Raw genomic sequence first — 13,456 nt, 5'->3', positions numbered from 1 at the left:
AAACCAGGGAATGTGGGGTCACTGTGTTTGAAAGGACACTGTGTTTGAAAGGAAAGCCTCCCCCCGCCCCCTGGACCTGCTGTGATTAGCAGGGGTTGGGGGATGGTGGTGAGGGCATGTGGTGACAGGCAGAGATCCCTGACTGTGCTTTTCCTATGAGCCACTGTCAATTGCCCTTCTCTACCTGCGGGAAATTTCAAGGGGCCAGGGAGAGAGGGCGCGTTTGAGAAAGGACAACTATCTTGGAGAACATCCAAATAAGGCTTCCAGCTCAACCAGCAATTCCATTCTGCAGGTTGGGGACCTCTATTACAAAATCATGTTACGGGGTAGGGGGGGGGGGGGGGGTAGGGGGGGAGGACCACTTTCACAGGTTCACGTGGTGAAAACCAGGCAAAATGGTGACTGGCAGGGAAGGACATCTCAACTACACACCCAGGACACATACTCCTTGTACCGGTTTTCTCTGAATCATTTCTATTTCTTTTCGGATCCATTTTGCCAGCATTTAAAAAGTTCCTGCTGGTGAGTCCATCCTACCTGCCCCTTCTGAGGGTTTGCTGGAAGCCAGTAGGGGCCCACAGCCATGCTGGCTGTCTGCACATGTTCTTTCTTCCTGGCCACTCTGTCATCAGCCAGGGTTGAGCTGCCGCCGGCTCAGTCAGCTTGTGTGGATGACAGAGCTCTGGCAACAAATTCACTATTAAAAGCAGAGGGCAGGTGCCTGGCCGGAGGAAAAGCATCTTTTTGCTGGTGGGATGCTTCTGGAGTTAGTCTACCTAGCCCTTGGCTTCTTATCCAAAGAAGCACCGTTCACCCTGAGGCTTGGGCAACAGAATGGAAGAAGCCCCTCCTCTCAAATGAGGATTTGCTCTGGTTCAAGGGAATAGGATGAACAAAATGAGTATATTGAGAAAACAACCCAGGCTAAGATTCACTGCCATTTGCCAAAAGGGCAGAAAGAAAAGTTAGAGGAACAAGTTCACTCTTCACCAGGTTCCCTAAGTGTCCCCTAATGTTTATTCCTTATTGTTTTGCAGGACTCACTTAAACAAAACAATGTTAAAATGTGAACTCTAGGGGCGCCTGGGTGGCTCAGATGGTTAAGCATCTGCTTTCAGCTCGGGTCATGATCCCAGAGCCCTGGGATCGAGCCCTGCATTGGGATCCCTGTTTGGCCAGGAGCCTGCTTCTCTCTCCCCTTCTACTGCTCCCCCTGCTTGTGCTCTCTCACTCTCTCTGTCGGATAAATAAATAAAATCTTAAAAAAAAAAAACAAAAAAAGTGAACCCTAAGGTAAGTTTTTCATACTCCAGCACTTGTTCATTGGCACAATTTGTCTTATTTCCTTTTTCAAGATGTTTTCAAATTGCCATTGGACCATCCCTCCTCCCCTCTCCCACTACCTTCCTTTCACCCCTCATTGGAAACTCACTGCCAGAGGTAGAGACAGACAACTGAAGATGACGATTTTATCCCTCTTTTGAGTCATGAGCCACATATGGAATCATAGAATTCCCCCTTCACTCCCGACATCTTTCTTCACCTAAGACACACACTCCCCTGGCTTTCCTCCTGAGTAGTCTCCCTCTTTTCTCCCTGACCTGTAAATGTGGGAGGATGGGATTCTCCCTCTATCAACACTCCCTCCCCTCCTGACCTCATCTGGACCCTGTGTATGCAGACACTCAAAGTTACATTTCCAGACCAGACCTGATCTGCTGAGCTCCAGATGCCCATAGCACATGCCTACTCAACATCTCCACCTGTTCCACAGGCAGCTAGCATGGAGCATGTGCAAGATTCCCCACCACCTCCCCTCCACTCCCCCCTCTCCAATCCTACCCAGCTCCAACCTCAGCCTTCCCCATTTCAGTCAGCAGAGAGTTGTCCCTTCCAGGACCCGAACACTGAAGCCATCCTAGACCCTGCTATTTCCTCTACCCCCACCCTCTAATCTATCAATAATTGTGTTGTCTTTTTAATTAGATCTGGAATCAGCCCATTTTCACTCTGTGTTGTATGTGCCACATGTGGTGAGAACTCTTAAGAAAGCAGAGAAAATTAAATCTAAAAATTCTGCTCCTTGCTGTACTAGCCACAGTTCAAGTGCTTATGGGCCATGTGTGTCTTGTGGCTCTGGTACTGGCCAGCGGCGCTCACTCCTTTCACCAAGACCACCCTGCCCCAGCCACTAAACATCTCTTACATGAGTGACTAATACTAATTATAGCCCCCGAGGTGATGTTGCTCCTTCAGCCTTCACCAGCTGGTAGCCAGAGAAATCCTTTGGGAACATCTTAGGTTATGCTGCTTCTTTGCTCAAAGTCATCCATAAGCTCCCATGCATGTCTAGCAAAGTCCTCAGAATGGCAAGTAAGACCTTATGAGCTCTAGCTCCTTTTACTTGTCTGACCTCATCGGCCCTTCCCCTTCCAAACTGCTCTCGGGACAGCCACACTGACCTCCTGCTGCCCTTGCCTCCAGGCTTCCGTACTGGCTCTTCCCTCTGCTGAGCATGCTCGTCCCCCAGATGGCCTCCCGGTTCATTCCCTCTCCTCCTTTCCTCCTTCCGATTTTGAACACCACCTTCTCAGTGAGAATTGTTCAGACCACTTTTTAAAATGTGAACCCTGCCCCTCTCACGAGCAGTCCTGCCCTCCCCTATGTACCCTACTCCTTCACTTTGTTTTCTCCACAGCACTCATCTCTTTTCAACAAATAATAGACATTTAGTAGTTAATCATATCTGTTGTTTACTCTCCAACAGGGAATTTTGTCTAGTTACTCATTGCTGAAAAACTGGCCCAGAGGAGGCCTGCCATAAATATTTGTTCAATAAATAAATGGAGTTTTAGAGCTGGAAGGAGCCCTGGAAATCATTCTTGGATGAAGCAGCTGAAGGTTAATGAAGTGAAATTAGTCGCTGTGGACCCACGATAAGTTCAAGGGAAGAACTGGACCAACAGTACCTAGGTGTCTTCACTGGGCGGTCCCGTGATTAAGACCTCCCTTTCCACCTTCTTTGCCACAACCAGACAGAGAGCCAATATGGACACCAATCTAACCGCAAAGCCAGGGGTATTTATCACTTTTTTCTTGGTAAGCCTTTGTATCATTTTACCATTGGTCCTGCTTCTCTGATAACTTGTAGGAAGCAAGGAACCAGGTGGAGGCTCGGGCTAATGGCTATTCTTACTCCCATATGTCCCAATGCAAAGACTCTTGGAAAACTGTAAACACACATGGTTGCTAGGATTTCCCTAAAGCAATTTATCAGTCTTGTTTAAAAAACAAACAACAAAATCATGTTTTCATCATATAATTGCTAAATTAGTATTTGAAAAAAAGCTGATGAGCATGAACAAAATGATTCTCCACTGCATCACTGAAATATTTCTGACAATCCAGTGTAGATAAGAAGGAAAGTGGACCCCAGATCCCACTCTGAATTAGGGGTTCATCTGTCCTCCTATAGCTGTAAGGAAAAGCCATCTGAATATACACATTTTTAAATTCTTCTGCTGCCAATTCTGATTCAAAAAGAAAATACAGTGAGCGAGTTTGAACTTCATAAACAGACCTGTTCATAACAGCCCAGCTCACAGGTGCAGAGCTACACAGCACGATATTAGCAAAAAGCCTCGAAGACTCCATCCATGGCTCACTGGACAATTTAACTCACCAGAGGATGTAATTAAGAACAAAGTTATCTTTCTAGTCGTTCCTTCATTACTCAGATAACTCAACTGGAGACTTTTTGGGAGATGCCAGATTTGGAAATAAAATCCTTACAGACTGCACTGAAATGTCATGAAGATTATACCAGAAAACAAACGGATGCACATAGACAATCTTCTGAACATACCAGAAAATTAGATCTCAGGAGAGACGTGGGGCTCAGATGTAAAATCAAGGGTAGGGGCGGAGGCAGAGTACAGCGAAAGGCGCAATCAGCGGCTTCCGGGAGAGAGAGTTGCCCCGGAAGACCCGGTGCTCCCGCAAGTTACCTTGGGTGGCGCTCTTCATTGCTTTCACTAATTTGCCCCTTCCAGCTCCAAAACCATTATCTCCATAGTCCAGGTCACTGTCACTAGCACTGCCAGCACTGGCAGAGTACGCACACATTCTGGGTCCCTTGTCCTAAATAAGTAATACGAGACCGTTAAGATTATTCACGCAAGTCGAATGCGGCAGAAGATCCTGCGAGGATGGGACACGGTTCAGATGGGCTGTGACGCGGTCACCGTGCGCGCAGAATTCCATTCCCCTGCCCCACCCCCAGAACAGCTCTGCTTCTCCTGTCTGTCTCACTTACTGGAGCTGCAGGAGCAGGGCTGCGATAACGAAGCCATTGACCACTCTGCCGTAGTCTCAGGCCCAGGAAAGTCCTCACAGTTACCCGCTCTGCATTTTGTACACTTACTTCTTTAGGGGGTCTTATTTTTCTCAAGTGCCTATTATGAGCTGCTGTTCCAAGCCTAATGGCTTATTTGCTTAACTGATCTCATCACTGGCTTTCAAGTATCAGAGGGTATGGGAAAAAAAATCAACCTTGAGAACAAAAGAATGAATGCTTGCCTAATTTATGATTTCCTTCTATCCCTTGAAAGGACAGGAGCCTTTAGGAAAGTACGCTACTGCTAACCCTATATACTCCTCACATCCACTGGAGGTTGACGGGTTGAAGGACTCAGTCTCCGCTCTTGCTCGCAGGTACACACAGCCTAACCCTTGAGTTGTCACTGGTGTGGCGATAAGGCTCTCTCAGGTGGTCGATGCTGTATAAACAGTATCTCCCTTTGTGCACAGAACCAAAATACTAGATCTGGGATTGCAGTTTGGTGTACAGAATTATAAAAGAATGTCTTTCAGGTCTGCAGGCTGCCCTGTTAGAACCTGTTATTCCACACCCATCTCAGACAGTTCAAGTCTTTTAAAGTTTCTAAAGTCTGTTTGGGAGGGTGTCATTCGGTTGGAAATCATAAAAACACACTTTGGGATGTAAATCCCCTCATCTGGAGTTGTAAGTACAAGCAGCTACTCATTCCTTTGTTCCTTTTTTCATTGACTCATTCATTCACCCATTCAACAGATGTTTATCAAGTGCCTATTCTCTGCTAGGAGGAGGGAGAGGCTCTGGAGGTACGGGGTTCAATATGCGGGATACTGATAGTCCACCAACGATGATGTCCATGAAGGATGACAAGTCTCTAGGCTGGGGTGCTAGGGGAGCCCCACATCTTAGAGTTCCAGTACGGCCCCAGTAACACTTTCTGCAGTAAGTGAGGGATGAGATGAATCTCTTCATCCCTCCATTCAACAAACCCTAATGGAACTGTGCTGGGTGCTAGAATTGTAAGCTAACTCTTGCTTCCAACTTTCTCCCCCTGGCAGTCAGCAAAGCAGGCTTCTAAGTTCCAATTCACAGCAGTGACTCTCTCAAATCAGAATGAACTTTCCAGTGGGCAGAAGTGGGCAGGGTGATGAGGGAGAGAACCCCAGAGAGGTGTCTGTGCTGCTGGGCAGGTATGTTGGGTGAGGAGTGTCCTGCCATCACATGTAGCAGGAAGGCTCTCACCTGGCCCGCATTCAGTTGTTGCTGTTGTTTTTGTTATTATTATTATTTTTACTTTCTTGGATTTGCCTGAACCCCTTTGCCATTGTCACTACCTGTTGTTTTTGAACAATTTCCCCCACTGACTCTGGGTGTCTTTAGGGTTTTCTCAACTCTCTGGTTCCCAAAGCGAGCACAGAGTTCTTAGAACAGGGCTTCTCAAAGTATTTTCCATGGCCCAGCAGTATCGGCATCACCTGGGAATTTGTTAGAAATATTTCGACTTCAACTCATCAGTACCAAGTCGGACATGGCGTGAATGGATGTGGAGCCCTCCGTGTGCTTCTGATGCCCACTCATGTTTGGGAACCACTGCTTTAACATTTTTATGTCTAAATTAAAGCATTATAGACTACACTGTTTTACTCTTTTGCCTCCTAGGTTCCTGCCTTGTAGAGCCTGCCATTCTGAGTGTCAGACATGGAATTCTAGTCTGAGGGGGAGGGCCAAGTTCTAGTCCTGACTCCTGAGTACGGACCCTGAATATGGTCTAGCATCTCTCTGGAGTTGTGTTCTCTGCTGTAAATTGAGGCTATGGGCCCCGAGAATTTCTTTCCCTACTTGTCCATGAGTCCATACTGAGGTGCTAAAGGCTGAAAGAAGGTTCAGCCCCACTGGTTGTGGGGGACCCCAGATGTGGGCTGATCTGGGTATTTTTCTTCATAGTTGAAAGAAACTGTACTAGAAAGAGCAATGGGGGCTCCTAATGCCAGGACTGGAAGAGACAAAGGCAGCAGGAGTGAGAAGAGTTAAGGAAGGGCGGGGAAGCTCTGTTAATTGATCCATATGTTCTTCTTCCCACCCTTCTCACTGCCAGGTACCAACAAAGAGCCTGAAGGGGGGCCAACCCAGGACAAGTTGAGAAATAGTGAACAAGGTGAATATGGCCCACATAACCAACTGGAAGGGGTAAAGAGGAGGAAGCACAGAAGGGAATACCAAGTAACCCTGATGGGTGATAGAAATAACCCTGAGCTCTGAGCAACTTCCTAGGTCCAATCACACATCAGGAGGCCTATGTGTGCCATCTCAGGGTGGAGGAAGATCTCCCAGCAAAAATGGTAGAGGCTGAAGAGACACAGGTCTCATTGACACTGGCAAGTCATTTGACTACTCTGGGATATATACCTCCTTTACCTGTCTCACAGGAACGAGGTAAAGGTTAAAGTAAGGATAAGGTCATGAAAAAGTGTCATTATATCATTCTCAATGGTGCTCTCATGGCTTGGGAAAGTGAGTACCCATTGTGTAACATCTAATCTGGGCAGAGCTTCCATGCCTCAAGAACCTAGGGGCAGATCTGTGGAAGCATTTCAATTCCTCCCAACAGACCATGGTGTTCCTTAACAATGCAAGGAAGAAGGTGAGCCTCGGGCCTTAGTTTTTATTCACTGAGCCAATGACAAATTTGATCCAAAAATTCAATCTGTCGTTAAAGGATTTAAGGAAGTCATTTTTCACCATCAGGGCAACAGGCGGAGGGTGCCCTCCCATCAGCCCGTCCCACTCCCTTACCTGGGTCTCAGCCATGGGGCCTTCACCCCCCCAGTCTGGAAGCTGCTCACTTGTAATGGTGTTTTCAGCATATTCAAATGACGAGCAGGTCTGAGGCCTTGGCTCTGCTTCATTCTGCTTTTGGGAATTGATTTTTCCTAAATGAGAAAATATACATGAAATCACAATCTGCTTCCTTCAATTCTTTACAAGTTTAGGGAGGGAAGTGAGGGAGACATTCAGCATTAATAAAAAAGGTCCAAATACAGTCAGAGCTGGGTATCTCAACATTCTGTAAGTCTGTGTTAACCAAAACATCCACACTGCATAGCTAGGGGTATCTATCGAGGATGTCCATCTTGGAGAGCTGAAGGCAAACTTTTCCACAAAACGCTGACAGACTTTTCATATTATGAAGGGGTCAGCGGGCAAACCCTTTGAGAAACACCCATTCCTCCTCAAATAGTGTTGATTATCAAATAATAAACAGGTTTCCTTTTGGGAGCACTTCTCAGAGCCTCCATTCCACTATTGAAAAATTGTCATGATGTCCAAAGAAACGACTTGAACTAGAAGCCCTAAATAATATGTCCTATATTGAAGATACTACTATAAATTTAGAGATAAAAGTCTTTTCAGATTTTTTTTTAAAGGATTCCTATTTAGAGTATAAGTATATTCTGAGAATGTTAGGTTGTCTGATTTCAAAAGCAGACCTTTCCCCCATGCTTCTTGTGAGCTTAACCTCTGATAATAAAGGGAAAGAAGAAGAAGAAGAAGACGACAACGATGATGATGAAGCAGCAGCAGCAGCAGCAGCAGCAGCAGCCCTTCTCAAACATACTTGAGCAGGGAACCCTTATTTTCCTAGAATACCCATGACGGTCATTCCCAGTGCGCTCGGAATGTGCCCTGGGCAACTCTGCTCTTAAAGACCTCGCGGGGCAGGACTCTCGAGCTTTTACGTGCCTACACTTCAGCTGAGCTTTTGTTAAATTGCAGTGTCTGGATGAGGTCTAGAGTGCCGGTCTGAGATTTCGCATTTCCGGAAAGCTCCGGGGGCGATCCTGATGCTGCTAGCCTATGCATCCCACTTTGAGTAGCGAGGGTGTCATTAGCAGGGAATGATTAAAGAAAGTTCCCCCATTACCCTTAATAGTAGATTAACCTGCAGAGTGAATTCTCTCCTCAGGCCCAAAAGGAGAACTGCTGTTATTATGCTCCATCCTCAGTGATTACCAACAGGACGAGCTGTGAGACAGCCTCTCCACAGCATTTTGCTCCTGAGGAGAAGCGAAGTCACTGTATTTTCGTCAGCACTGTGAGACTTGTACAGTTACTTCTATTTTCCGTTATGCGGGAAAGTGAAAGGCACGCATGAGACAGGAAGGGACTCCTCTCAGCGGGAATAACCTCACTTTCCTTTTGTTCCAGCCAGTCCTCCATTCCCTGATTTTTCAAGTGAGTCGCCCATGGCCACAGAGAAAAGAGCAGCCTTGGAAAGGCGGGCCCGCGTCTGGACCACAGTGACGCTATCATTTGGTAGACAGGCAGCTGCGGGGTGGGGACCCCAGTAATACCCTATGGCTCTGTTAACCTCGCTCTCTGTGTATACTTTTTTTCTTCTTCTCTTCTTCTTCCTCTTCTTCTTCTTCTTTTTTTTACAACCCTTCATGACAATTTAATTAAGACACAAACCTCCAAAAACCATCACGGTGAGTATTAGCAGCAAGATCAGAACAATCTCCTTCCAATCCCCTTCTTATGAAGCAATTCAAGGCTTGTGGTTTCTATTCAGTTTGTTATAATGACAGTGTTTAATCATGAAGTCTACTCGGCAGCCCGCCGCTGAATTGAGGTCACACATGTGACTATTCAAGCATGGAGCACATAATCTATAACTAAGATTTCGCCCCTGAATCTCTAGAGGCTGTGTCATTAATTAACAATGCGTTTATTTAAAAAATAATATGCATTGCAGCCCTCCGAAATGTAGCCTTGGCTCGGAATGAGCCGAAGTTTGTGATGAAACATTCATGGTAGTTGGTATTGTATGAAGAACTCAGCCATGAGAATAGCTCAATCACATTTATTCAAAGATATTTAATTAAAAGTCTTCTTTTCTAATTTCTCAAAAGCTGACAGGATAATTTCTACTTGTGGCTCCTTTCTAGTCATCAAATCATAAAAGAGAGTCTTTAGAGTTCTAGTTCAGATGCTTATGCATATCATAAATGCAACGTAAGCCATGCAAGTTAAAAATTATTTAGTGTCATCCTGCACTGCAATAAATATTTTTAATCCTGAGGGAACAATGAAAAAACTCTGACCCTTAGCCTGGTCCTATCTTGAATCATGGAAGCTTGTTTCAATTGACCATGACGAAGGGGGGGGGGTGCCTCTCAGGGGTGAGGCTCCTTCCACTCTATTGCACTTAATGCACAATCTACCCCTGATATATCAAACTAAGTTTTTTATAGATCAACATATAAATATATTTGAGCAGGACAGGAATATGTCAGAAGACATACATTTCTGGTTAGAGGGCAAACAACAATTCTGCTAAATTTATGTCTCGGGCCTAAACTGGTCTATATTCAGAGTTAGGTTTTAAAAGAGAAAATCCTATGTGTATGTTGTGTGGGCCTTTGTTTTTTTGTTTGTTTGTTTGTTTGTTTTCCCATCAGTTTATATTTCCATATACCTATGCTTAGGTGCTTGTTTCCTTTCCATGTGTGTATATACCGTGCTGTAATACAAGAGCCCATAATGTTTAACACGTGTCCTTTTACTTTTTGTTTGAGGACCTACAGAGGTTTTCACTTGCCCACATTCCCATTGCGTAGAGGTCACTGACTGACCTCCTGGTGGAAACCTTTCCTGCTGCCTGTTTTCCATTTTTTGTCAGCAAGTGCATTATTTTGGTGTGGAAACAATCTGATTTGGAAGGTCGAAGGTGGTTTACCTGAGGAAGCTGGTTTGGGGAGGCGACTCTCAAGAGGCCGTATGGCCCTGGTGGTCATGATGGGGTCAGATGTGGAATGAACAATGGCATTATCTGCAGAGGCCTGGCTGTCTGCAGAGGAAGGCACTTCTCGTTCAAGGGTCTGAGCTCTGATGGAAGAAGCGGCACAGAGTGCTGGCTGGAGAGAGAGGATGGGCTCGGTGTCCTCTGGGAAGTCTGGGTGGCACAGGTACCGCCCTGTGGAGCGATTTCCCGAGTCTGGGAGTGGGAAGGTTCCAATCCCACTGTCCAGCGTCCTCATCAGGCAGTTGGATTCTAGACAGAATAACATAATGAGGATTAGAGAAGGCTCACATACAAGGATAAAAGGATAGTGAGCATTAGTCTCTGATCTGGAGGAACGGGGATATCTAAAAGGAAGAAATAATTCTAATGGTGTAGTAAGTTTGAAGTGAGTGGCATCACACCGACATTCGGTTGAACATGGAAATATTCCCTTCACATAACATGAGGGAAGACAGCAGCCATTACTGGCATTAAGACTCACATGTACTTACACCCTGGATGGCTCACTAGAGTTATCACAGAAAAAAAAAATCATTAGAGACCAAAAATGATTTTTGGTCACCTTTATTTCAATTGGAAATCATATGACTTCAACAAATTAGGTGAAATTTATTAACCAAAATATGATGAGTAATGAGCACACATAACACATTGAAGTGATGTCCTAACAAAGGTAATTATGCATCTCTTACATGAATTATCGTCCACCTGACAGTTAACTAAGTGTCTGGCCTCTCAATTTAACTGTGAGGGCAAGTAGTGCACATGCTCTAAAGGTCATTCCAAAAGGTACCTTACCTATGATATTACCACTGTATCACATGGTCTTCCTCTGACCCAACTGCCATTTGAAGTCAATTTATTGAGAAGACTACAGAGCCACTGCCTGTCTTTCCCCCTTACTTCACCCAGTGACACAACCCATCAGTACCTGTTGGATTTCTTGTCACTACCAGAGATCCCTGAAACTATTATTCCCTAAAATGAATCAAGTTGATTTCACTGCATGTGTGTAACATTTTCTGATGTGTCTCATCTTTAAGAAATTTTATATACAGGCAGAAATACAATATTGGCAAAAATGATTGCATGTTTGATTTCTGAAATGGTTGATCCAAGCCAATGAGACAACTTCCTAGTTCTGCTCATCACTCCCAAAGTCTCCTATTTATATGATAGTCCTAGAATAAAATATCCTTAATAAAAGTTTGTATCGGCATCTTACAGTTCTAAGACTAAGAAATACTTAGTACCCTATTGGGCATGGTGGCAGATATAACAGAATATGGCATACTCTTTGCATCGAGATGCTCAACAGCTAACATTTTAGTGGTGCTTTTATGGAACATCTTCCAAAGTGGGAACTGCCAATAACTACTGTACGGACCCCGACACAGGATTCTTAAGCTCTGGAGCTCTCAGATTCCTTGAGGCAGCTGTGAGGATACAAATCTCTTCGCCATCCAATCTCTAGAATTTAGAATGCTATGGAACATCCTGTGAAAGATAGCTGAAAGAGTTAAATAATGAAGAATGACATATGCAAAATGTTTAACTTATTTATCAGATATTAGCTGGTACCTGGTAGGTGGATAGTTTATCCATAAGTGCCTTCTTTACACAATCCCATTTGGTACACAATCCCATGGGCAATTAGTACCAGAATTCCAGAACCTGTCCATTCCCTACCCTCTTCCTCAAAACCTCTTTGCTGCAAGTGAATAGTACAATTCTGGGATTTTCCTAACACTAAGGTTAAAAAAAGGGGGTGGGGTGGGGGGTAGGGCTGTGGATAGACCTGTTACAGGTTTTAGTAGGTTTGGTGCTGGTTTTGGAGGCACTCAGGAGACAAAGTCCCTATCAAAGAAGAAGCTTCTGTTTTCAAAGAGGTGTTTATTGGGAAGATGAAGATACCCTCTCTCACTGAGCAGCCTCATACACCATGGGACCTCAGACACTGGTCAGGGACTGCCGGAGCACAGATTCATATGGCGACAGCCAGGGGCGGGCTTTTCCTTTTCATAATCAGTAGGGCTAAGCCTTAGCCCCATTCATTTCAAGGCCTCCACCTGGCCAGCTTTACTCTCAACCAGCTTCAAAGATTGTTCATTGTCTTCTCTATTCATTTCCTCCTCAGTGAAGGGGGCCTGATTGTTACGAAGGGCCTTTTTGAGAAAGGAGCAGCTGTTTGCCTGGGGAGGCATTGCCAGATGAGTTCGAAAGGAAAGACCCTGCTATTCAGAACTCAAGGTCTTTTCTTCCTTTTTGCCTAGAAATAAAAAAACCCTCAGAGTTAGCATGTCCCTGTGTTGTACTTGGAGCAATTCGAAGAGGCTGAACTTCTTCGGTCTCACACAAGCAAGTGGGTCTTCCTCAGAACCGACCCAGGGCTGGGCAACTCGAAGCGGACTCACAGGCTGTCACAGCTGAGCTGTGTTAGTCCCCACGTGCCCCGGGCTGCCTCCCATGGTAACTTACTCCCAGCCCCTTCCGGATTTCGTAGCCCCAACCCAAAGCGTGCTTGGCAGGATGAGACACGGGAGATCTTTCCCTTTTGTGGACACGAATCATTAAGTCTGTCTGCTTACTTCAGCCGTTAGGACCTCGCTCCTTTTTGGCATCATGTCATCACTTTTGCGACCTTATAAGGTAAGAACTATCATCACTATCCACAAGTGAGGAATCCTAGCCCCAAAGGGTTAAGTAACTTGCCCAAGGTCATGCACTATAGAGAAAGAGCTTGGATTTGAATCCAGTCAGGTGAAACTACAAAGATCCGGCTTTCAACCATCAAGCTGTCTTGATCCTTCTTCCCCAAAGCACAGATAAATCCAGAAGGGGGCTCCACTCAGTTATGAGCCACTGAGGCCACGTTGTGAGCACAAAGCTCACAGGATCCCCCCCTCCCACCTCCCCCACCCGCCGCTCCCTAGGCAAGGTGCTCAGCTTCTCCTCTGGTATCAGAGCAGACTCCTGAAATCTAGCTGGCTCCTATGTTCCCCATCCCAAGGTGTGAGTCTACTCTTAACTTTCGCTGTATTTACATGGCTGCTGCCCCATGCAGGGTGCCTGCACATCCTGATGGGCATGTTTTCTGAGGACCATGATTGCTCAGTAATGCTTCCCTCTGCCTTCTTCAGTTGTATCCATAGATGTCCATGCCAAGGTTTCTCTGGCATTAATCGCAGCTCTCTGGATTAGGCAACAGGCATTGCCTCCAAGGGCAGTTTTTCCGGCTTTGCCTAAAAACGCGTCCTCCCCCCGACCCCAAGTATTTGATGGCTCAGAGAGCACTGAATCCAGTTCCCTCCAAT

The 13,456-nt window shown here is 45.6% G+C and overlaps 1 protein-coding gene across 1 annotated transcript in view; it reads right to left on the bottom strand.

Moving 5' to 3' along the window:
- Positions 1-3,912: 3,912 nt before the first annotated feature.
- The window catches only part of LOC111140922 (NCK associated protein 5), a 784,669-nt gene continuing 775,125 nt past the window's right edge, over positions 3,913-13,456 (bottom strand). The window contains exons 15-17 of the mRNA XM_022493188.1: positions 10,077-10,391; positions 7,133-7,269; positions 3,913-4,143 (exon numbers count right to left, since the gene is read on the bottom strand). Of these exons, the coding sequence (XP_022348896.1) occupies positions 3,913-4,143; positions 7,133-7,269; positions 10,077-10,391 (683 nt within the window). The remainder of the gene's footprint in view (positions 4,144-7,132; positions 7,270-10,076; positions 10,392-13,456) is intronic.

This window comes from Enhydra lutris, unplaced genomic scaffold (genome assembly GCF_002288905.1).
Source record: "Enhydra lutris kenyoni isolate GAN:26980312 unplaced genomic scaffold, ASM228890v2 scaffoldscaffold1, whole genome shotgun sequence".
NCBI lineage: Eukaryota > Metazoa > Chordata > Mammalia > Carnivora > Mustelidae > Enhydra > Enhydra lutris.
This window is presented reverse-complemented; position numbering and strand designations above follow the sequence as displayed.